This window comes from Phyllobates terribilis, unplaced genomic scaffold (assembly GCF_046119375.1).
Source record: "Phyllobates terribilis strain yellow unplaced genomic scaffold, ASM4611937v1 Scaffold_3__8_contigs__length_932513732, whole genome shotgun sequence".
Taxonomy (NCBI): Eukaryota; Metazoa; Chordata; class Amphibia; order Anura; family Dendrobatidae; genus Phyllobates; species Phyllobates terribilis.
Window position 1 is genome coordinate 344,731,284 of NW_027362763.1, and position 26,235 is coordinate 344,757,518.

At 42.9% G+C, this 26,235-nt stretch overlaps 1 protein-coding gene across 9 annotated transcripts in view; it reads left to right on the top strand.

Moving 5' to 3' along the window:
* The window catches only part of LOC141259357 (uncharacterized), a 374,844-nt gene that overhangs the window by 167,003 nt on the left and 181,606 nt on the right, over window positions 1–26,235 (top strand). For 5 of the 9 annotated variants that reach the window (XM_073675221.1, XM_073675224.1, XM_073675227.1 and 2 more), the window contains 10 exons: window positions 10,623–10,745; window positions 11,736–11,861; window positions 12,037–12,162; window positions 13,173–13,409; window positions 13,582–13,704; window positions 20,078–20,200; window positions 21,192–21,317; window positions 21,493–21,618; window positions 22,630–22,866; window positions 23,039–23,161. In XM_073675221.1, the coding sequence (XP_073531322.1) occupies window positions 10,623–10,745; window positions 11,736–11,861; window positions 12,037–12,162; window positions 13,173–13,409; window positions 13,582–13,704; window positions 20,078–20,200; window positions 21,192–21,317; window positions 21,493–21,618; window positions 22,630–22,866; window positions 23,039–23,161 (1,470 nt within the window). The remainder of the gene's footprint in view (window positions 1–10,622; window positions 10,746–11,735; window positions 11,862–12,036; window positions 12,163–13,172; window positions 13,410–13,581; window positions 13,705–20,077; window positions 20,201–21,191; window positions 21,318–21,492; window positions 21,619–22,629; window positions 22,867–23,038; window positions 23,162–26,235) is intronic. The other 4 variants (XM_073675222.1, XM_073675225.1, XM_073675228.1 and 1 more) reach the window with 4 other exon arrangements.

The window sequence follows — 26,235 nt, forward strand, 5'->3', positions numbered from 1 at the left end:
TGGGCGTTATGGCGACACCACCTAAAGGAAATTGCAAAGTTAGTAAAAGTCAGATATAGGTAGGTTAGTAAAAGTCAGGTAAAGGAAAGGTAGGTTAGTAACAGTCAGATATAGGTAGGTTAGTAAAAGTCAGGTATAGGTAGTTTAGTAGAGGGAGGAAACCGATTGAGTTAATTTTATGAGATATTTAGTTCAGGCTCTTGTTCAAGAATTATAACAAAAAAAAAATTCCCATCTGACAACGCTGGTGGCAGAGGTCACAGACTGTTCATTGGACAACCAAGGAGTACAAGCAAGGGAGACACAAACCATATGCGGCAGAGGCAGGGGAATGCTGTCACAGGTCTGGGACAGTTTTCTCAGACCCTCCCAGCACACAGGCCCTGACACACGGGGTACTCTGACAAGGAGGGATAAGTTTTGGAAGATGCCGAAGGACTACCTTGGTGACCATACCAGCGTCCCCCATGATTCCTTTCTGTGCCTTACAATTGTTGTATCCAAGGTGGATGCATGGCATGAACTGTCTCTCTACTCCTTGGAGATCCTGGCCGCTAGTGTTTTGTCAGAGATGGTTTTTAGTGCCGCCAGGGGCATTATAACTGATATAACTGATGGGCGCATCCGCCTGTCAACTGAAAATGCTGACAGGCTGACTCTTCTAAAAATGAACAAGGGCTGGATTGGGCCAGACTTCTCAACACCACAAGATGATAGCATTGAACACTAACTCAAATCCAGTGGTTATTTTTTTGGGTGTCTATTCCCATGCACCCTTTCACACCCAGACATGGGTATATGCTTCAGGAATTGTACTATTTTATGTCACCCTCCTCCTTCTCCTCATCCTCCACCACTATATCACCAGGGTGACCATCATGCCATGTCCACATCATTTTTTTAAGGGTGTTACTGATAGAGACCAGCGAATATTTCAATATTAGTTTCGGATTACGATCGCCGTTTGTCAATATTCGCCAATGTAATTGTCGAATGTTCACCGAACATTGCCGAACGCCATTGGATTCAATGGGGGCAAACAACCAAACGCATACACAACACCTTTAAATGGGACCAAAAGCTGCCAAAACACATCAATTTAGGGGCAGACACCAGGAAGTGCCATCAATTGACCCAGAGTACAAGTAGTATAATTATTATTATTTATTAATATAGCGCCATTTATTCTATGGCGCGTTACATGTGAAAAGAGGTCACCGACTGGTACAAGAGGTGAGAGGACCCTGCCCATGAGGGTGCACAGTCTATAAGGGATGGGTTAGGATATAGTAGGTGAGGGTACAGCTGGTCGTGCAGCGGTATGGTGGAGCAAGGGTTACTGCAGGTTGTAGGCTTGTCGGAAGAGATGGGTCTTCAGCTTCCTTTTAAAGGTTTCAACAGTAGGCGAGAGTCTGATATGTTGGGGTACAGAATTCAAGAGTAAGGGGGATGCACGGGAGAAGTCTTGTATGCGATTGTGGGAAGAGGAGATAAAACGGGAGTAGAGAAAGAGATCTTGTGAGGATTGGAGGTTGCGTGTAGGTATGTACTGGGAGACTAGGTCACAGATGGATGGAGGAGACAGGTTGTGGATGGCTTTGCATGTCATGGTTAGGGTTTTGATTTGGAGTCTCTGTGCTTTGGGGAGCCAGTGAAGGTATCTTATAGATTGCAATCTTATAGATTGCTGAAGCCAGTCCACAGTAAAAAAGTAGACAAAGAGTGTCTGAGAACCTTTCCACAGACTTTTCCTAGCCAGGGCTGCTTCTCGGCAGGATTGGACGGGCCCACCAGAGAACCGGAGACTCCTCCTGTGGGCCCTGGCTTATCCTTCAGGAGAGTTCATAGTGCAAACTATTGCAGGTTGTGATGAACGCCACCATCTCCTTAGCTTGCTGCTGGTACTTTTCTGTGGGAATCAGCTTGGCTCCAACCAGCGTGGAATATTTCCAGTGAACTATGGCACAACGCCATGGTATTGGTAGTGCCCCCAGTACCAGTAGCGAAGCCATCCACAATTTTCTTCTCCGGTGGGCCCTGGCTTCTCCTTATGGATAGTTCATAGCGCAAACTTTGCAGCTGCTATGGGGCTCTTGAGCGGGGGGGAAAGGTGGGCCTTCAGAATCAAATCCTCTGGTGGGCCCAATGTTCTTCAATCTGACACTTCTTTTTGGTGAGAGTCGTATTTCATCACAGCCATATTCTTTAGCTTGGTGAAAGGACTGGATAGAGGGAAACCGTATCTACTCCAGCTGTCATTTCTCCCAGGAAGTCCTCTAATGTAGCTTGTTGCATAAGCAATGGCAGCCTGTCCAACATCAGCTCACACTTCTCAGTGGTGCTTCGACACACAAAGATCTTTCTTTGTGCCTTGAATTTCATGATTCAGGGTTGGGCAATGGCCTGATCTGCAATGCGGTTTGAGAATAATATGTATAAGCACATCCAATCCACAGTAAAAAAGCAGCCTTAGAGTGTCCGGGAACCTTCACACAGACTTTTCTTAGCCAGGGCTGCCTCTCGGAGAGAGTTGTATTTCACCACAGCCATATTCTTTAGGTCGGATGGAAGGACTGGCATACAGGGAAATCGTATCTACTCCGGCTGTCATTTATCCACCAACAGGTTCCAGCCATTGTCACACGACCAAGCCTGGTTGTATGTTCAGCGGTGAGAGCCACAGATCTGCCTGCTGTTTTACAGCTTTCACTAAGCATATTATCTTCAGCACAGCCTGTTGCCACTTGGCCAAGGCAGTGCTGCAGTGCTTCCAGTTTGTGACTTATGTGGTCATTTCGGAGTTGGAGGCCGAACAGGAGGAGGTGCAGGAGCTGAACAATGTGATTACATTGAGGTTACATTGGCGAGTATGGTTTTTATACTAAAGAAAGATCCTACTGTGTTTTTATTTTATTTTTTTTCACATCTCTTCAAATGTGTATTGGAATGCGTCCTAATTTTTGGCAGCCCTCGAAATTGCTGCATATGCAATAACAGTTTAGGAGACCCACTCCTTAATAAAGGGAAGGACAATTCAAATAGATTCTATATTCTAGAATATTAACTGTCTTATCTGAAATTTGTTTACGGAAAAAGTATCGCAGTGTTGATAGTGTATTACACCGATCCAGCCAGGTATTATTGCCTTATGCTGCGTGCTGCTGGTGCTCTCTAAAAAAAAAGAAAATCTACTCTATTCCCGATAGATAATGCTGTTAGATGCATTTACAATAGGGACAGGTTCTAGGTGGTATCATCAACACCAGATGAGTGTTCATTCTGGTCGCATAAATGTCTTCCACAGTCCATTTTTTTTTTAGTATTTCTTTGGCCTTATATACAAGTCATTACCCTGGAAAGAATGTTTCTTAAGATTTTTTCCATTGTAGCTTGTTTTTTGTATGTTTGTTTTTTGTCAGTTCATAAAAGTGGCGTAATACTCTGACAACATTGTTCACATTTGTCAGTGACCAACTGTGAATAGGTTTAAATGGAGTGTAATATTTGACACGCTCACAAATATTGCTGGATTATTATGGCAGTCATATGGGATCACGCTTTTAGGCAATCACCTAATAGTATGGTATTTGTCAGCGACCAAGTGTCAATTGGTTCAACAAAACACAGCTGTCTGACTTTAAATGGAGTGAAATATTTGGCACGCTCCACAAAATTTCTGTATTATTACGGCAGTCATATGGGATCACGTCTGATGGCCACGGTTTCAGGCAGTCATCTAATAGTATGGTATTTGTCAGCGACCAAGTGTCCATTGGTTTAACAAAACACAGCTGGCTGACTTTAAATTCAGTGGAATATTTGGCACATTCCACAAAATCTCTGTATTATTATGGCAGACATATGGGATTACGCCTGATCATTGAAAAAAGTTTCTCTGCTTCCAAAATACAGTAATGTGAATAAAATCAAAAAAATCTGTCTGTATTCTGCGAACAAGCAAATGGAGCAGTAAAATGATGTACTCTGGATTGCTTTTTAAGCAAATAATCAGGATTAAGATAAAGAAAAATTAGCCCTGGCCCCTGATATCTGGGGCTATTTCTACGAATATCTGTTACAGCAGGAGCAGACAGAACGCGTAATGGACCCTCTTGTGCTGTATACACTGCCACAAACCCTGCCTGCCTGCCTAACACTTGCTATTACCACTAAATATATGCAGCTGGATTAGTCCTCAGAAGGACTGTTAGTTCAGATGGATATATATGAGTACCACTACCTATATCTAACTATTACACCGCCAATTCTGTCCCTCATACAGCAGCACCTTTCCCTACTCTGCCTGTTTCCGGGATAGACTGTGACGAGCCTAGGGTCACCAGGTCTTATATAAACCTGATGACACTATGCGGCCAGCCAATCACTGTAATGCTACAACCAACATGGCTATGGCATTACAGTGCGTGGAAAGCAATCCCTGCATGTTCATTGACTCTCTGAAGAGTGGCGAACATGCAGGGCGGGGACCTGAGCTCCCGCCCGAGCAACCTGGAAATACTCGCAGAGCACCGAGCATGTCGAGCAGGGTGATGCTCGGGCGAGTACCAAGCAGTGTCGAGCACGGTCGCGCATCAGTAATAATGATCTTTAGTATATGTCATTGTACTGCAATTATATAAGAATAGCACTATGTTAAATATTCTGGTGCCTGATGCAGCCGATCTGAACCTGATTTCAGTGTTCACTTCATGCTTTCTAAGCTGTAAATTCACCATTTCTCTATGTACAGAATGCAGCATCCAGTTTTGCACAAATGTACTTATAAGTCAGTGGTAACTTGCAATTCTTTCCGGAGATAACAAACTATATACATATATATTTACAGAAGACAGTGACAGCTGTATCGTTAAGTACCGTAATGGATTGTTTTTGCAGAATCCAAGATTTTTAGGCATATTTATTAATACTATTTAATTCTAAGGCAACGCAAACTTACATTACAGAGTCTCAAAATGCACCAGATTTATCAAAGGGGTTAATAGTTTTCATAAATCTGGCCTAGACTATCTAGCTTAAGTTTACCCCAATAGTTGGCTTCAATTGTACCATAAATTTAACTACTTCTGGACTGTTCATAGACTCTAAATATCAAACCTGTCCACACTTATCTCTGCAATGATGTTCTAAAATATCAATGCATACTAGTTAGCTTGCAGGAGATTGTGCAGCTGTGGGGGCTGGGAGCTGGCTGTAAAACACAGCTATACTCCCTAGAGAGAAGATAAACATGGTTTATTATTATGTTTACTTTCTAGACATCTCTATACACAGCCCTGAACCAGTGCTTGTGTATACAGATTAGGATGAAATTAGAAATCATTGACAATACTTCCTCCTCCGGACCCACGGGGCATGTGATTGCTGGGTGTAAGGAGGTATTAGGAAATTGGGGAAGACAGTAGGGGTGTGTTTTTCTTTCTTTTAAGAGTTTTTGCCTGCTTATGATTGGTCAATATCATACAAGGTAAAGAAGTATCCATCCCCAGTGAAAACTGTCTGATAACACTCACTTGGACTAAACTAAAATGAACTCATTCAGTGTCAAAAATTTTTAATGCTCCACAATTGAGAGACTAAATAAATAAATAAAATTGATTTATTCTGCTCTGCTGCCACTATAACTTCCTGTTCAATAGAAGGGTCAGCACTACGTATAGGTCTGTGGTGTACGTAGAAGGCTGCAGTCCATAGAACTAATGAAGTCCCAGAACATGTAAAGGGGCTCAGGACGGTAGTCATGGGCGAGCGTCGCTTCTTTGACACCCCGGCCCGCTACAGGAAATAGACTACTGTGGGGTTGCTTGTGCGACGATGCTTTGAGATCTGAGATCTCCACAATCCCTGTTAATGCTCTGGGTACAGAACTGTCCCTTTTAACCCTCTCAGGCAAGAAGCCAAACCAGCTGTTATAAAAGGTGTTCTTTTTAAGCACAGTCAAACAGGTGAACTTAGAGTAACAGGGTATGCAGTCTTCATCACTTGCCACACAGTACACAGGCTCCATTCTCAGAGTTACAGTGTCTGTACTTCATTTCTGGCAACAGGTTTGGCACAGTAGTGAGGAGAGATCTAAAATGCCTGCATTTTCCTTAAGGGTAGAGTCATACGGGTCCATGTGTGTCGATATGCCCTGATCCCCTGTGTCCTTGCTCATATGAGTCCCAGGGGTCGCTCAGTACCCACAGCAGGGCGATGCCTTGTCCCAAGGTCCCTTTCTCGCTGGACAGTACACTTCAGTACCCACAGCAGGGTGCTATCTCATCCCAAGGTCCCTTTCTCGCTGGACAGTATGCTTCAGTACCCACAGCAGGGTGCTATCTCATCCCAAGGTCCCCTTTCTCGCTGGACAGTACGCTTCAGTACCCACAGCAGGGTGCTATCTCATCCCAAGGTCCCCTTTCTCGCTGGACAGTATGCTTCAGTACCCACAGCAGGGTGCTATCTCATCCCAAGGTCCCCTTTCTCGCTGGACAGTACGCTTCAGTACCCACAGCAGGGTGCTATCTCATCCCAAGGTCCCCTTTCTCGCTGGACAGTACGCTTCAGTACCCACAGCAGGGTGCTATCTCATCCCAAGGTCCCCTTTCTCGCTGGACAGTACGCTTCAGTACCCACAGCAGGGTGCTATCTCATCCCAAGGTCCCCTTTCTCGCTGGACAGTATGCTTCAGTACCCACAGCAGGGTGCTATCTCATCCCAAGGTCCCCTTTCTCGCTGGACAGTACGCTTCAGTACCCACAGCAGGGTGTTATCTCATCCCAAGGTCCCCTTTCTCGCTGGACAGTACGCTTCAGTACCCACAGCAGGGTGCTATCTCATCCCAAGGTCCCCTTTCTCGCTGGACAGTACGCTTCAGTACCCACAGCAGGGTGCTATCTCATCCCAAGGTCCCCTTTCTCGCTGGACAGTATGCTTCCTGGACCTCTAAGCTTTTCTCTTGCAGGGTTCCCCTCTTGCCTGTGTCATTCTGCTGCCTCTGTAACTAGGACCTTTTCCTCATGAACCTTGTAGTTCCACACAAGGAACAATCTGTCTTCCCTCTTTCTCTTACTCTTCTAGACTGACTAAAATTGATCCCTTCTCCCAGAAATCCACAGAACTCCCTCCCACTATGGGCTGTACTTAGTTAGTCCTCACACTGTCTTTGTGCCTGATGTCTGTATCTTGTCTTGTATCTGGGCAGATTTCATCTACATTCTATACCAGAGTGAAAAGAAAGACAGTGACATCTTGTGGCCTCCAGTCAACACTGCAGGCCATAGGGAAATAACCATTAAATACATAGCGGTAACATGCATGTAAAATACAGTACACAAACAGAAATATCAAAAGAGTGAGATGCCATCCTCACCACCCTCACAAACACACATCAGTTTCAATGCTTCTTTAATGAATATCCACATGGAAAGACGTTTCAGCCCATGCCGAGCTTTTGTCAATTGTGGACAAATAATTACAAATTCCTTTTACAGTGTACAACCCCGGAAATACCAAACAAAATTTATACATACAAAATACTTAAAGAAAATCACACATAAATTATAAATAAATAATTAATTATTGCATCTCAAATCAACATGTAAATAAATCAATGACATATCTACTCTAAAGAAAAAAAAATTTAAATCATTATTTATTATTTCTTTGATTAAAGAAGCATTGAAACTGATGTGAGTGCTGGAACTTCATTATTTCTATGGACAATTACTTCCTGTGTCTAGTTAAACGTGAAAAAATTGTTGAAAGGTCATGTATGGCATCAATTTTCCGTACAGAGCATTAAGGTGTGGATAGTTTGATACTCATACCTTCCTGGTAAATTCTCCAAGGTTTTTTTTTTATTTCGCCAATGTCCAGTCATAAAGTTCTTTACTATTAAACAAGTACATTTGTACATTTAAGGTAGCCTGTATTTTATTTAGCAACATTATTTACATGTATTGATTATATATATATATATATATATACATATATACAGTACAGACCAAAAGTTTGGACACACCATCTCATTTAAATATTTTTCTGTATTTTCATGAAAATTGTACATTCACCCTGAAGGCATCAAAACTATGAATTAACACATGTGGAATTATATGCTTAACAAAAAAGTGTGAAACAACTGAAAATATGTCTTATATTCTAGGTTCTTCAAAGTAGCCACCTTTTGCTTTGATAACTGCTTTGCACACTCTTGGCATTCTGTTGATGAGCTTCAAGAGGTAGTCACTGGAAATGGTCTTCCAACAATCTTGAAGGAGTTCCCAGAGATGCTTAGCACTTGTTGGCCCTTTTGCCTTCACTCTGCGGTCCAGCTCACCCCAAACCATCTCGATTGGGTTCAGGTTTGGTGACGGCGGAGGCCAGGTCATCTGGCGTAGCACCCCATCACTCTCCTTCTTGGTCAAATAGCCCTTACACAGCCTGGAGGTGTGTTTGGGGTCATTGTAGTGTTGAAAAATTAATGATAGTCGAACTAAACGCAAACCGGATGGAATAGCATGCCGCTGCAAGATGCTGTGGTAGCCATGCTGGTTCAGAATGCCTTCAATTTTGAATAAATCCCCAACAGTGTCACCAGCAAAGCACCCCCACACCATCACACTTCCTCCTCCATGCTTCACGATGGGAACCAGGCATGTAGAGTCCATCTGTTCACCTTTTCTGCATCGCACAAAGACACGGTGGTTGGAACCAAAGATCTCAAATTAGGACTCATCAGACCAAAGCACAGATTTCCACTGGTCTAATGTCCATTCCTTGTGTTCTTTAGCCCAAACAAGTCTCCTCTGCTTGTTGCCTGTCCTTAGCAGTTGTTTCCCAGCAGCTATTTTAACATGAAGGCCTGCTGCACAAAGTCTCCTCTTAACAGTTGTTGAAGAGATGTGTTGTCTGCTGCTAGAACTCTGTGTGGCATTGACCTGGACTCTAATCTGAGCTGCTGTTAACCTGCGATTTCTGAGGCTGGTGACTCGGATAAACTTATCCTCAGAAGCAGAGGTGACTCTTGGTCTTCCTTTCCTGGGGCGGTCCTCATGTGAGCCAGTTTCTTTGTAGCGCTTGATAGTTTTTGCAACTGCACTTGGGGACACTTTCAAAGTTTTCCCAATTTTTCGGACTGACTGACCTTCATTTCTTAAAGTAATGATGGCCACTTGTTTTTCTTTACTTAGCTGCTTTTTTCTTGCCATAATACAAAATCTAACAGTTTATTCAGTAGGACTATCAGCTGAGTATCCACCAGACTTCTGCACAACACAACTGATGGTCCCAACCCCATTTATAAGGCAAGAAATTCCACTTATTAAATCTGACAGGGCATACCTGTGAAAACCATTTCCGGTGACTACCACTTGAAGCTCATCAAGAGAATGCCAAGAGTGTGCAAAGCAGTCATCAAAGCAAAATGTGGCTACTTTGAAGAACATAGAATATAAGACATTTTCAGTTGTTTTACACTTTTTTGTTATAGTATATAATTCCACATGAGTCAATTCATAGTTTTGATGCCTTCAGTGTGAATGTACAATTTTCAAAGTCATGAAAAAACAGAAAAATCTTTAAATGAGAAGGTGTGTCCAAACCTTTGGTCTGTACTGTGTATATATATATATATATATATATATATATATATATATATATATATATATAAATAAAGAAAAATATTTTTTGAACAATATTTTATTTATTCATACAAAAATATAATTTTTTTTTAGCTACATCCCTTATGCAGACCTATGTATTTTTATAGTTATCAACTACAGACAAACCTAGAGTAACCTGATTCTGCAGTGATCTACTCTTTGCCGTCTGCCTCCTTTTCATGCACAATGAGAAAGAAGGATCTGTTGGGGTGCAGTAAGATATCACTGCAGGATCAGACTAATGACAGGTTTTTGTTGAAGAATGTAACCATAGAACTGCATTGGATCTGTACTTACAAGATTATTGGATTTTTTTTTACTGCAGATTACTTAAACATCCGAGTCCCAAAATGTCAGTGCATAGTAGTGGGAGCTGGGATCGAGCTGTCAGAGAAAATTGAACTCCGCATAGAAAAGGCAAAGATAGTTTATTAGCGCCTTTAACTTCCCTATGACTGCATGCACTGCACTGGAGAAGCACTGTGTATACAGGAATAGGAAACGCTAATGGTGCATCTTCCTTTGCACCCAGTGGTCATTTGATCGCTGGTTGTAGGAAGCAGGAGTTCCTAGACAGCTCTGCTATATGGCTAGCAGCCTGCATTTCCACTGTAACTGGGGCTAACATACCAGGCATAGTAACAAGGGAAATACAAATATTGACATATTGAAATACCCCCAGAGGTCTTTTATGATCTTATGGGGAGAGGTGGGGGACACAATTGTATAATTGCACAATTGTATAAAATAAATAAAAAAATAAAAAATTAAATAAATAAAAAGTACCCTGTCAATCCAAATCCCTGTTATATGCCCTGCTCCTGTTGAAAAAAACACAAAAACATGTCCATTAATTGTCACAGAAAGGGCAATTCTGAACTAAAAATTAAAATATGTTTTGCATAAACTATTTACAAAATGTAGTCAGAATGTAATGATCATTTATATGAATTTTTACAGTTGATGAGTGCAAGCTAAATACAACATACTGTGAACATAATTGCCTCAATTCTGCCGGTGGACCCATTTGCACTTGCAATGAAGGCTACAAAGTGAATGAAGAGAACAGCTCCAAGTGTGATGGTACGGTGTACTTTCTTATACATTTATATACATCTTTTGGTAGTAACTTCTTAGCTTTTCAGATACAAATAAAAAAAAACATAAACCAATTTATATTATATATTTATTAAAATGTAGGTATTCATAAAAATATTTCCATATATTCATAAATATTGATGAATATAGAAAGTATTCATCTCTGTGTTCTGAATAAGCATTACACAGTTCTCAATATATAAATGCATAGATGTATGGGGTCATCCATAGTGAGAGACACTGGTTGTAATGATTCCCTCCTCAGTGTGGTTCCCCTGCTCACCAAAAAGAGTCGGCTCTTTTGGATTCCTAATGGATCCTTATTATATATGTGTTCATCCCAGGTGAAAACACATTTAAGATAAAATGAACACAAGCTGTCAAATAGTGAAACTCCCCAGACACTTCCGGCTCTTTCTCTTAAAGGGCCAGAGATTTCAGCACTAAATTAGTCAGAAAATGTTTTAAGTTTTCTAAATATTTATATATTTCAGAAAGGTTTATATTTGGTCTTCTTTTCCTTTATGGGTTTCCCAGTAGTCTTTAAGTTATTTGGATGTACAGGTACTTTCAACTGCGCGCACTGGCAGATCAACTCACCGGGAAGTTGCTGCACAAATCTACATTTATATGTAAATAAACACATATATATATATGTAATGCTATACAACAGCCCAAGGCCTTGCAAGTGCACTCTAGGTAATTATTGAATGCTTTGAGGAGATTCAATACGTATCTTTATTTAATGAGGAACATTGACCTAGATATGTAATGGCTATGTGGACTTACTGATATGTGGTCTTATCCACAGTGGGCTTACCAGGTGTCCTATTATTGCCATCTGTAAATGGTTGCCATATAGTAGAATCATGTTATAATAGTCATGGAATTTGCAGTTTTTTGGAAAAAAAATTAAGTTGCATTCCTTGTACTTTTATCTTTTTTTTGCCAGTAAACATAATGATCTATTTCCAGATATCAATGAATGTTTCCTTAATACATCCGATTGTCAGCAAATTTGTATTAATATTCTGGGAGGATACAACTGCAGCTGTGAGGGCGGCTATGACGTGGATGAGACGAACAGCTCTATGTGTGTCGGTATGTCCTGTACTCCATCCTGTCATTCAATAAACATCGATTTACATTATTCTTAATGATAGCTTAGTAGAAATATAGGATTTAACTAATAGCGCACAAACAATACACCTCAAAACATTCAGGATGGGTAACTAACAGAATCCTAGAAAATATTATTCTGTCTGCTTTTCTTCAGACATCGATGAGTGTGAGAATGGTGACAACAAATGTGCTAACAATACCGACTGTAGAAACCTTCCTGGGAATTATAGCTGTGAATGTAAATCTGGATATGATGGAGATCCATTTATACTCTGCAAAGGTAAACCCTCATGAAAAGTGGTAAAAAAAATTATCATATGTTTCAATTACATGAAATCTATCATCTATCTATCTATCTATGAATAAAGCTAAGCAGAACAGCCCTTTTCAATGTGTAGCTCCCATTGCCGAAAACTGCAGCTCCTATTCTCTTAAATTAGAGCTGATCTGCTGTACCTTGAAGCTGCTGCTACACATTGAATGGAGCTGTGCTGTTCAGCTCTGTTGACTGTTTACGTCAGGCCACTACTGGAGCTTCTAACAGCTGATCAGTGAAGATGCCAGGTGTCAGATCTCCATTGTTCTTATATTGATGACTGATATTTAGGTTAGGTCATTAATATTATGTGGTTATGTAGGTTTCTTAACTTCTCCCCATATATTTGATATTATATTAACTCTTCTCATAATGAAAGCATACTTGCAGGAGTGTAATGGTCATGGTCGCAAAGAGTGCGACTGCGACCGGACCCATGCCGGAGGGGGGCCTGCCTATGCGTACTTCATCTGAAGTGTATTACAGCACAGGCATCAGCCAGAACAGAGGACATTACTACAGGAAGGGGAAAGGGCGAGGGTTATTATTTAGGAAGGGGACAGGACTAGGGACATCATTACAGAAAGGGGAGAAGACGGGGACATTATTATAGGAAGGGGCCAGGATGGGGGCATTATTACAGAAAGGTGGAATGATTTAGACATAGTTACACATATGTCTTTATAGGATCTAGAATGCTACGAAGGCCCTTATATCTGACCAACATGGAGGTGGGGGCCCAGGTCCAAATTTTGACCGGGGTCCATAGGATTCTAGCTACACCAATGCATACTTGGACATCTTTACATAATGCAGTAAAGTTATTATACTATTGTATCATGTTGAAATTGAAAACAGCTATCAGCCTGGGACAACATCTTATACATATAATGAAGGTGGCTGTCACCACTAAATACCTGCACAGTTGTTGTTATGGCATTTTGCTTATCAGATTTTTGTACTCAACACTGCAGATATAGATGAATGCCTGGAAAATGAAAACTTGTGCCCACTCCATTCAAATTGTACCAACACGCTTGGGTCATACAGATGTGATTGTCACCAAGGGTATTATGGAGAAAACTGCACAGACATTGATGAGTGTACAACAACTAACGACTGCAGTCTCTGGGCGGACTGTACCAACACTGACGGCTCCTACATCTGTACATGCAGGGACGGGTACTCTGGTGATGGGATGGAATGTACGGGTGAGCATATACGTTCCTTATCTCACATAATAGATGTCCGAGGTTCTACAAGTACAAGTTTTACAGCTGGATGCTCTGTGCAAACCTTCCTTATTTCCTATATCAACCTACAATTTCTATAATAACCTACTGTTTCTATCAGCAAATACATTTTCTTTATATAATTTTGCAGATATCGATGAGTGTTCTGAAAATGTCACCATTTGTGGGGTAAATGGATCCTGTACGAACACAAATGGCAGCTACGAATGCTCTTGCGATACTGGATTCACGCTTGTAAATGGAACCTGCGAGGGTAAGTACACGGCTGATGTAATATCATATCACATTGTAATAAAGTTCTACACCAGCGGGAAAACTTACCATGTAGCCTAAAGATGGAGAGAAGAAAAAAGAGGATAAGTAAGATTGTGACAACTTGTGTTTACAATTTTAAATGGTCTGACCACAAAAAATACCTTTCTATTCTTCATAACATATAAATCTCAAATAAACATGTGTGACCAGAATAGTGAAAATACTTTTCTTTTCCCTTACAATTACTTTTTCTCTTTTTTAAATCATTGCTTGCTTCTTTCAACACCTTTTTTATCATGTTTTTATGTGAAGCACTTCATACTCTGTCTGATTTCTTTTGCCTAGACTCCTGACTCAAGCAACATCTTCCTGTGTACCTTTATGTTTTTAATTTAATTATGAAAACATTTTTTTTTTTTTTTATTGTTCCTACATTTACTTACAATACTAATATTAATTTTCCATAACTTGTTGTGCATTTAGACTAATCCTTAATTGTGGATGGCTCAATTCATAATGATTTTTAGTAGTGATGAGTGAGCATGCTCGCTACTGCTCAGTGCTCACCCAAGCATCTCACTGCTCCACATGCTCAGCGCTTGTTGCCTGTCCTTAGCAGTGGTTTCCTAGCAGCTATTTTACCATGAAGGCCTGCTGCACAAAGTCTTCTCTTAACAGTTGTTGTAGAGATGTGTCTGCTGCTAGAACTCTGTGTGGCATTGACCTGGTCTCTAATCTGAGCTGCTGTTAACCTGCGATTTCTGAAGATGGTGACTCGGATAAACTTATCCTCAGAAGCAGAGGTGACTCTTGGTCTTCCTTTCCTGGTGCGGTCCTCATGTGAGCCAGTTTCTGTTAGGCGTCGGTCTGGTGCTGGATTTGAAATTGGTCCAGGACCTTATGTGGTCTCCTATTTCAGTCCAGCCAGGGCTGATGCTGCTCAGCATCGCCGTCAGCCCCAACGCCTAGCTGGTCCACGAGCACTGTTTGTCTTCCAGGTAGTTGTGCTTAGCAATGTTATGCCTGGGTTGCAGAGGGAGACAGGGCTTGTGGAATCTAAGTCCAGGATTTTCCACACTGAGCATGTCCGTGACCTGGCGGATCATGATTGGTGGGTTGGCCCCCACCTGACCCGGTGACCTGGCACCGTCTGATTGGTCCACGGGTAAAGTCACCAATGGCGTGTCAGTGGGCAGGGCTTAGTCTTTAAAAGGCCCGCCCACAAAGATGGCGACGCGCTCACATCATTTGAGCTGGCTGTTTGTGGTGTGCACGCTTACTCTTGGGCTCCTCGTAGAGTCATAGCTTTAGTTAGGCAGGTCAGAAAAAGTCTGTTCCGCCTGTGAGCTATATAGAGCGGGTTCGCTCAGTCCGGTAGCACGCCGGCTGAGTGCTCGAATACTCGGCGGGAATCACACCCGAACGCTAGCGCCAACTCCTTTAGCGTAGCGCCTGTATCGAAGACAGGGCTACTGCTTCTCCCACGGTCACACGTCTCCCTGCGGTTCTTGGAGATTGTGTGAACCGTTATACTAGCGCCAAACCCTATAGCGTAGCGCCTGTATCAAAGACAGGGTTACTGCTTCTCCCACGGTCACACGTCTCCCTGCGGTTCTTGGAGATTGTGCGAACCATCTTACCCTTCCGTGTGCATTAACACGAAGGGCTAAGATAGTTGATAGGTGCGTCGCCGGTCGCTCTCCCTCCATGCAGTTAACGGAGATAGAGCGTACCGCTTTACCCGTTCCTGTGTGAAGAAACACAGAAAGGTTTAACATTTAAGTTGTCGCTTGCCTTTCCACCAGGAAAGTGTTCGGCAGCAGTCCTCCAGGCTGCATCGCAGACCCCGGGGTCGGTTGCGTTCCATTAAAATAAAGTTGTCTGCAACCGCCCTCCTAACAGTATTTGAGCGCCATGGTCTTGCCGAACATGGCCGACAACCAACAACTGCAGCGGTATATACAGCAACTGGAGGCCAGACTTAGAACTCTGGAACAAACTTCTCCGGTCGCTGATATCACTGCAGTAGCTTCCCAGGCGGCTACTCTAGCAGCCAACATTATTAACTCGGCTGCGGTGATACTCCATTACCCGGGTTTTCTCTCCCGGAGAAATTATCTGGGGACAGTAAACTCTATAGGGGTTTTATTAACGTATGCTCCATTCATTTGGAGATGATGGAGGCACGGTTCCCCTCCGATTGAGTCAAAGTGGGATATATCATTTCTTTACTTTCTCACAGGGCTCTGGACTGGGCTACTCCTCTATGGGAGCGGAACGACCCGGTGGTAGTAAACGAGGGTCTTTTTCTTAAGACCCTAAAAAATGTTTTCCTGGGTCCTCAGGTAACGCATGATACGGCTCTTAAGCTTCTTGTGTTGGTCCAGGGTTTGGCCACCGCCAGCCACTATGCCGTCCAGTTCAGAACCCTAGCGGCTGAACTGGATTGGTCTGAGCGGTCGCTTATTCCGGTGTTCTGGAGGGGTCTGGCTGGGCATATTAAAGATGCTTTATCTACCAGAGAAATTCCAACCTCTCTGGAGGAGTTAATATCTCTCGCTGACCGTATTGACTTGCGTCATGCGGAACATAAGTTAGAGCTGGAGGTTACTAGACCTCAGCATCTGTTGGCACCAGGCGCCTTTAGACCCAAACCTAAGACTCTCGACCCGGAGCCTGAGGCTATGGATATATCCCGGATTGAGTCTAGTCCCTCTCGTTCCCGACCCGCACATCTCTTGGAGCACCCCGTAAATAAGGGTTCCAAGCAGTCGGTAAAACGAGTAGGTCTTACCACCGTTGGAGGAGGTGTATTAGAGTCCGGGACTTCTTCCTCCAATTTAGCATACAATGTGACATTGTCCTTTGGTAGATCTACAGTTACTGCCAAGGCGTGGGTGGACTCTGGTGCTGATGGCAATTTTTTATCATCTACATTTGCCTAGAGGCATGCCATCCCTACTGAGCTACTCTCCAGACCAATAAACATTTGTGTTGCCAATGGTTCACTCCTGGATGTGCAAATCACTCATCAGTCGATCCCTCTCTCCATGTCATTCCCTCAGGGCCACTGGGAGGTTATCTCATTTCTTATTATTCCCGGTGGATTAGACGAGGTGTTACTCGGTCTCCCCTGGTTACGTTGTCATACTCCACACATTGACTGGAAGACAGGGAGAATTTCTTCCTGGAGTGAGAATTGTGCATCTCAATGTTTGGTCAAAGTCACCCGGAGGGTAGTCTCTGATCCTCCTATCATTGCGACATCCGGTACAGATTCCTTGTCTGTTTCCAGGACCCGGGTCTTGTCAGATTATGTCGCAAAGAACTCTCAGGAGGAGAGAGTGGCTGCAGTGTCCTCCAACCCGGTTCCGTCGGGGAGGACGTTTGTTTCCCCTAATCTACGGAGTATGGTGCTCTCCTGGGCTCATGACCCTAAGTGCGGAGCTCACCTGGGGGTCAAACGTACCACTAAGTCCCTTCTACCGTCCTATTGGTGGCCCCAGGACTTCAAGGACTTTGTTCTCGCGTGTCCCGTCTGTGCGAGAGATAAATCTTTTCGCCAGAGACCGGCGGGTCCTTCCTCCCTGTCACCCGTGCAGGATCCTATGCATATAGAACCAGTTGTCACTGCTTCCCGTCCTAAAAGAGGGCACCCTGTACACCGGAGGGGTCACTGTTTCGTGAATCCTCTCTGTGACCCGTTGGACCACATCCTTGCCCCCCGGCTCATGGAGGAAAATGAGCATCAAGTGGAGGGGGATAATGTTAAGTGTCGGTCTGGTGCTGGATTCGAAATGGTTCCAGGACCTTATTTGGTCTCCCATTTCAGTGTAGCCAGGGCTGATGCTGCTCAGCATCACCGTCAGCCCCAACACCTAGCTGGTCCACGAGCACTGTTTGTCTTCCAGGTAGTTGTGCCTAGCAATGTTAAGCCTGGGTTGCAGAGGGAGACAGGGCTTGTGGAATCTAAGTCCAGGATTTGCCACACTGAGCATGTCCGTGACCTGGCGGATCATGATTGGTGGGTTGGCACCCACCTGACCCGGTGACCTGGCACCGCCTGATTGGTCCACGGGTAAAGTCACCAATGGCGCATCAGTGGGCAGGGCTTAGTCTTTAAAAGGCCCGCCCACAAAGATGGCGACGCGCTCAGATCATTTGAACTGGCTGTTTGTGGTGTGTACGCTTACTCTTGGCCTCCTCGTAGAGCCATAGCTTTAGTTAGGCAGGTCAGAAAAAGTCTGTTCCGCCTGTGAGCTATATAGAGCGGGTATGCTCAGTCCGGTAGCACGCCGGCTGAGTGCTCGAATACCCGGCGGAAATCACACCCGCACGCTAGCGCCAACTCCTATAGCGTAGCGCCTGTATCGAAGACAGGGCTACTGCTTCTCCCACGGTCACACGTCTCCCTGCGGTTCTTGGAGATTGTGTGAACCGTTATACTAGCGCCAAACCCCATAGCGTAGCGCCTGTATCAAAGACAGGGCTACTGCTTCTCCCACGGTCGCACGTCTCCCTGCGGTTCTTGGAGATTGTGCGAACCGTCTTACCCTTCCGTGTGCATTAACACGAAGGGCTAAGATAGTTGATAGGTGCGTCGCCGGTCGCTCTCCATCCGTGCAGTTAACGGAGATAGAGCGTAACGCTTTACCCGTTCCTGTGTGAAGAAACACGGAAGGGTTTAACATTTAAGTTGTCGCTTGCCTTTCCACACGGAAAGTGTTAGGCAGCAGTCCTCCAGGCTGCATCGCGGACCCCGGGGTCGGTTGCGTTCCATTAAAATAAAGTTGTCTGCAACCGCCCTCCTAACAGTTTCTTTGTAGCGCTTGATGGTTTTTGCAACTGCACTTTGGGACACTTTCAAAGTTTTCCCAATTTTTCGGACTGACTGACCTTCATTTCTTATAGTAATGATGGCCACTCGTTTTTCTTTACTTAGCTGCTTTTTTCTTGCCATAATACAAATTCTAACAGTCTATTCAGTAGGACTATCAGCTGTGTATCCACCAGACTTCTGCACAACACAACTGATGGTCCCAACCCCATTTATAAGGCAAGAAATTCCACTTATTAAATCTGACAGGGCACACCTGTGGAGTGAAAACCATTTCCGGTGACCACCTCTTGAAGGTCATCAAGAGAATGCCAAGAGTGTGCAAAGCAGTCATCAAAGCAAAAGTTGGCTACTTTGAAGAACATAGAATATAAGACATATTTTCAGTTGTTTCACACTTTTTTGTTAAGTATATAATTCCACATGTGTTAATTCATAGTTTTGATGCATCCAGTTTGAATGTACAATTTTCATAGTCATGAAAATACAGAAAAATATTTAAATGAGAAGGTGTGTCCAAACTTTTGGTCTGTACTGTGTATATATATATATATATATATATATATATATATATATATTACTAAAGAAAAATATTTTTTGAACAATATTTTATTTATTCATACAAAAATATATTTTTTTAGCTACATCCCTTTTGCAGACCTATGTATTTTTATAGTTATCAACTACAGACAAACCTAGAGTAACCTGATTCTGCAGTCATCTACTCTTTGCCGTCTGCCTCCTTTTCATGCACAATGAGAAAGAAGAAGGATCTGTTGGGGTGCAGTAAGATATCACTGCAGGATCAGACTAATGACAGGTTTTTGTTGAAGAATGTAACCATAGAACTGCATTGGATCTGTACTTACAAGATTATTGGATTTTTTTTACCGCAGATTACTTAAACATCCGAGTTCCAAAATGTCAGTGCATAGTAGTGGGAGCTGGGATCGAGCTGTCAGAGAAAATTGAACTCCGCATAGAAAAGGCAAAGACAGTTTATTAGCACCTTTGCCTTCCCTATGACTGCATGCACTGCACTGGAGAAGCACTGTGTATACAGGAATAGGAAACGCTAATGGTGCATCTTCCTTTGCACACAGTGGTCAGTTGATCGCTGGTTGTAGGAAGCAGGAGCTCCTAGACAGCTCTGCTATATGGCTAGCAGCCTGCATTTCCACTGTAACTGGGGCTAACATACCAGGCATAGTAACAAGGGAAATACAAATATTGACATATTGAAATACCCCCAGAGGTCTTTTATGATCTTATGGGGAGAGGCGGGGGACACAATTGTATAATTGTACAATTGTATAAAATAAATAAAAAAATAATAAAAAATTAAATAAATAAAAAGTACCCTGTCAATCCAAATCCCTGTTATATGCCCTGCTCCTGTTGAAAAATATACAAAAACATGTCCATTAATTGTCACAGAAAGGGCAATTCTGAACTAAAAATTAAAATATGTTTTGCATAAACTATTTACAAAATGTAGTCAGAATGTAATGATCATTTATATGAATTTTTACAATTGATGAGTGCAAGCTAAATACAACATACTGTGAACATAATTGCCTCAATTCTGCCGGTGGACCCATTTGCACTTGCAATGAAGGCTACAAAGTGAATGAAGAGAACAGCTCCAAGTGTGATGGTATGGTGTACTTTCTTATACATTTATATACATCTTTTGGTAGTAACTTGTTAGCTTTTCAAATACAAATTTAAAAAAACATAAACCAATTTATATTATATATTTATTAAAATGTAGGTATTCATAAATATATTTTCATATATTTATAAATATTGATGAATATAGAAAGTATTCATCTCTGTGTTCTGAATAAGCATTACACAGTTCTCAATATATAAATGCATAGATGTATGGGGTCATCCATAGTGAGAGACACTGGTTGTAATGATTCCCTCCTCAGTGTGGTTCCCCTGCTCACCAAAAAGATTCGGCTCTTTTGGATCCCTAATGGATCCTTATTATATATGTGTTCATCCCAGGTGAAAACACATTTAAGATAAAATGAACACAAGCTGTCAAATAGTGAAACTCCCCAGACACTTCCGGCTCTTTCTCTTAAAGGGCCAGAGATTTCAGCACTAAATTAGTCAGAAAATGTTTTAAGTTTTCTAAATATTTATATATTTCAGAAAGGTTTATATTTGGTCTTCTTTTCCTTTATGGGTTTCCCAGTAGTCTTTAAGTTATTTGGATGTACAGGTAATTTCAACTGCGCGCACTGGCAGATCAACTCAACGCGAAGTTGCTGCACAAATCTACATTTATATGTAAATAAACACATATATATATATGTAATGCTATACAACAGCCCAAGGCCTTGCAAGTGCACTCTAGGTAATTATTGAATGCTTTGAGGAGATTCAATACGTATCTTTATTTAATGAGGAACATTGACCTAGATATGTAATGGCTATGTGGACTTACTGATATGTGGTCTTATCCACAGTGGGCTTACCAGGTGTCCTATTATTGCCATCTGTAAATGGTTGCCATATAGTAGAATCATGTTATAATAGTCATGGAATTTGCAGTTTTTTGGAAAAAAAATTAAGTTGCATTCCTTGTACTTTTATCTTTTTTTTTGCCAGTAAACATAATGATCTATTTCCAGATATCAATGAATGTTTCCTTAATACATCCGATTGTCAGCAAATTTGTATTAATATTCTGGGAGGATACAACTGCAGCTGTGAGGCCGGCTATGACGTGGATGAGACGAACAGCTCTATGTGTGTCGGTATGTCCTGTACTCCATCCTGTCATTCAATAAACATCGATTTACATTATTCTTAATGATAGCTTAGTAGAAATATAGGATTTAACTAATAGCGCACAAACAATACACCTCAAAACATTCAGGATGGGTAACTAACAGAATCCTAGAAAATATTATTCTGTCTGCTTTTCTTCAGACATCGATGAGTGTGAGAATGGTGACAACAAATGTGCTAACAATACCGACTGTAGAAACCTTCCTGGGAATTATAGCTGTGAATGTAAATCTGGATATGATGGAGATCCATTTATACTCTGCAAAGGTAAACCCTCATGAAAAGTGGTAAAAAAAATTATCATATGTTTCAATTACATGAAATCTATCATCTATCTATCTATCTATGAATAAAGCTAAGCAGAACAGCCCTTTTCAATGTGTAGCTCCCATTGCCGAAAACTGCAGCTCCTATTCTCTTAAATTAGAGCTGATCTGCTGTACCTTGAAGCTGCTGCTACACATTGAATGGAGCTGTGCTGTTCAGCTCTGTTGACTGTTTACGTCAGGCCACTACTGGAGCTTCTAACAGCTGATCAGTGAAGATGCCAGGTGTCAGATCTCCATTGTTCTTATATTGATGACTGATATTTAGGTTAGGTCATTAATATTATGTGGTTATGTAGGTTTCTTAACTTCTCCCCATATATTTGATATTATATTAACTCTTCTCATAATGAAAGCATACTTGCAGGAGTGTAATGTTCATGGTCGCAAAGAGTGCGACTGCGACCATGACCCATGCCGGAGGGGGGCCTGCCTATGCGTACTTCAGCTGAAGTGTATTACAGCACAGGCATCAGCCAGGACAGAGGACATTACTACAGGAAGGGGAAAGGGCGAGGGTTATTATTTAGGAAGGGGACAGGACTGGGGACATCATTACAGAAAGGGGAGAAGACGGGGACATTATTATAGGAAGGGGCCAGGATGGGGGCATTATTACAGAAAGGTGGAATGATTTAGACATAGTTACACATATGTCTTTATAGGATCTAGAATGCTACGAAGGCCCTTATATCTGACCAACATGGAGGTGGGGGCCCAGGTCCAAATTTTGACCGGGGTCCATAGGATTCTAGCTACACCAATGCATACTTGGACATCTTTACATAATGCAGTAAAGTTATTATACTATTGTATCATGTTGAAATTGAAAACAACTATCAGCCTGGGACAACATCTTATACATATAATGAAGGTGGCTGTCACCACTAAATACCTGCACAGTTGTTGTTATGGCATTTTGCTTATCAGATTTTTGTACTCAACACTGCAGATATAGATGAATGCCTGGAAAATGTCACCGTGTGCCCTCTCCATTCAAATTGTACCAACACGCTTGGGTCATACAGATGTGATTGTCACCAAGGGTATTATGGAGAAAACTGCACAGACATTGATGAGTGTACAACAACTAATGACTGCAGTCTCTGGGCGGACTGTACCAACACTGACGGCTCCTACATCTGTACATGCAGGGACGGGTACTCTGGTGATGGGAAGGAATGTACGGGTGAGCATATACGTTCCTTATCTCACATAATAGATGTCCGAGGTTCTACAAGTACAAGTTTTACAGCTGGATGCTCTGTGCAAACCTTCCTTATTTCCTATATCAACCTACAATTTCTATAATAACCTACTGTTTCTATCAGCAAATACATTTTCTTTATATCATTTTGCAGATATCGATGAGTGTTCTGAAAATGTCCTTATTTGTGGGGTAAATGGATCCTGTACGAACACAAATGGCAGCTACGAATGTTCTTGCGATACTGGATTCACGCTTGTAAATGGAACCTGCGAGGGTAAGTACACGGCTGATGTAATATCATATCACATTGTAATAAAGTTCTACACCAGCGGGAAAACTTACCATGTAGCCTAAAGATGGAGAGAAGAAAAAAAAGAGGATAAGTAAAATTGTGACAACTTGTGTTTACAATTTTAAATGGTCTGACCACAAAAAATACCTTTCTATTCTTCATAACATATAAATCTCAAATAAACATGTGTTACCAGAATAGTGAAAATACTTTTCTTTTCCCTTACAATTACTTTTTCTCTTTTTTAAATCATTGCTTGCTTCTTTCAACACCTTTTTTATCATGTTTTTATGTGAAGCACTTCATACTCTGTCTGATTTCTTTTGCCTAGACTCCTGACTCAAGCAACATCTTCCTGTGTACCTTTATGTTTTTAATTTAATTATGAAAACATTTTTTTTTTTTATTGTTCCTACATTTACTTACAATACTAATATTAATTTTCCATAACTTGTTGTGCATTTAGACTAATCCTTAATTGTGGATGGCTCAATTCATAATGATTTTTAGTAGTAATGAGTGAGCATGCTCGCTACTGCTCAGTGCTCACCCAAGCATCTCACTGCTCCACATGCTCAGCGCTTGTTGCCTGTCCTTAGCAGTGGTTTCCTAGCAGCTATTTTACCATGAAGGCCTGCTGCACAAAGTCTTCTCTTAACAGTTGTTGTAGAGATGTGTCTGCTGCTAGAACTCTGTGTGGCATTGACCTGGTCTCTAATCTGAGCTGCTGTTAACCTGCGATTTCTGAAGATGGTGACTCGGATAAACTTATCCTCAGAAGCAGAGGTGACTCTTGGTCTTCCTTTCCTGGTGCGGTCCTCATGTGAGCCAGTTTCTGTTAGGCGTCGGTCTGGTGCTGGATTTGAAATTGGTCCAGGACCTTATGTGGTCTCCTATTTCAGTCCAGCCAGGGCTGATGCTGCTCAGCATCGCCGTCAGCCCCAACGCCTAGCTGGTCCACGAGCACTGTTTGTCTTCCAGGTAGTTGTGCTTAGCAATGTTATGCCTGGGTTGCAGAGGGAGACAGGGCTTGTGGAATCTAAGTCCAGGATTTTCCACACTGAGCATGTCCGTGACCTGGCGGATCATGATTGGTGGGTTGGCCCCCACCTGACCCGGTGACCTGGCACCGTCTGATTGGTCCACGGGTAAAGTCACCAATGGCGTGTCAGTGGGCAGGGCTTAGTCTTTAAAAGGCCCGCCCACAAAGATGGCGACGCGCTCAGATCATTTGAGCTGGCTGTTTGTGGTGTGCACGCTTACTCTTGGGCTCCTCGTAGAGTCATAGCTTTAGTTAGGCAGGTCAGAAAAAGTCTGTTCCGCCTGTGAGCTATATAGAGCGGGTTCGCTCAGTCCGGTAGCACGCCGGCTGAGTGCTCGAATACTCGGCGGGAATCACACCCGCACGCTAGCGCCAACTCCTATAGCGTAGCGCCTGTATCGAAGACAGGGCTACTGCTTCTCCCATGGTCACACGTCTCCCTGCGGTTCTTGGAGATTGTGTGAACCGTTATACTAGCGCCAAACCCTATAGCGTAGCGCCTGTATCAAAGACAGGGTTACTGCTTCTCCCACGGTCACACGTCTCCCTGCAGTTCTTGGAGATTGTGCGAACCGTCTTACCCTTCCGCGTGCATTAACACGAAGGGCTAAGATAGTTGATAGGTGCGTCGCCGGTCGCTCTCCCTCCATGCAGTTAACGGAGATAGAGCGTACCGCTTTACCCGTTCCTGTGTGAAGAAACACAGAAAGGTTTAACATTTAAGTTGTCGCTTGCCTTTCCACCAGGAAAGTGTTCGGCAGCAGTCCTCCAGGCTGCATCGCGGACCCCGGGGTCGGTTGCGTTCCATTAAAATAAAGTTGTCTGCAACCGCCTTCCTAACAGTATTTGAGCGCCATGGTCTTGCTGAACATGGCCGACAACCAACAACTGCAGCGGTATATACAGCAACTGGAGGCCAGACTTAGAACTCTGGAACAAACTTCTCCGGTCGCTGATATCACTGCAGTAGCTTCCCAGGCGGCTACTCTAGCAGCCAACATTATTAACTCGGCTGCGGTGATACTCCATTACCCGGGTTTTCTCTCCCGGAGAAATTATCTGGGGACAGTAAACTCTATAGAGGTTTTATTAACGTATGCTCCATTCATTTGGAGATGATGGAGGCACGGTTCCCCTCCGATTGAGTCAAAGTGGGATATATCATTTCTTTACTTTCTCACAGGGCTCTGGACTGGGCTACTCCTCTATGGGAGCGGAACGACCCGGTGGTAGTAAACGAGGGTCTTTTTCTTAAGACCCTAAAAAATGTTTTCCTGGGTCCTCAGGTAACGCATGATACGGCTCTTAAGCTTCTTGTGTTGGTCCAGGGTTTGGCCACCGCCAGCCACTATGCCGTCCAGTTCAGAACCCTAGCGGCTGAACTGGATTGGTCTGAGCGGTCGCTTATTCCGGTGTTCTGGAGGGGTCTGGCTGGGCATATTAAAGATGCTTTATCTACCAGAGAAATTCCAACCTCTCTGGAGGAGTTAATATCTCTCGCTGACCGTATTGACTTGCGTCATGCGGAACATAAGTTAGAGCTGGAGGTTACTAGACCTCAGCATCTGTTGGCACCAGGCGCCTTTAGACCCAAACCTAAGACTCTCGACCCGGAGCCTGAGGCTATGGATATATCCCGGATTGAGTCTAGTCCCTCTCGTTCCCAACCCGCACATCTCTTGGAGCACCCCGTAAATAAGGGTTCCAAGCAGTCGGTAAAACGAGTAGGTCTTACCACCGTTGGAGGAGGTGTATTAGAGTCCAGGACTTCTTCCTCCAAATTAGCATACAATGTGACATTGTCCTTTGGTAGATCTACAGTTACTGCCAAGGCGTGGGTGGACTCTGGTGCTGATGGCAATTTTTTATCATCTACATTTGCCTAGAGGCATGCCATCCCTACTGAGCTACTCTCCAGACCAATAAACATTTGTGTTGCCAATGGTTCACTCCTGGATGTGCAAATCACTCATCAGTCGATCCCTCTCTCCATGTCATTCCCTCAGGGCCACTG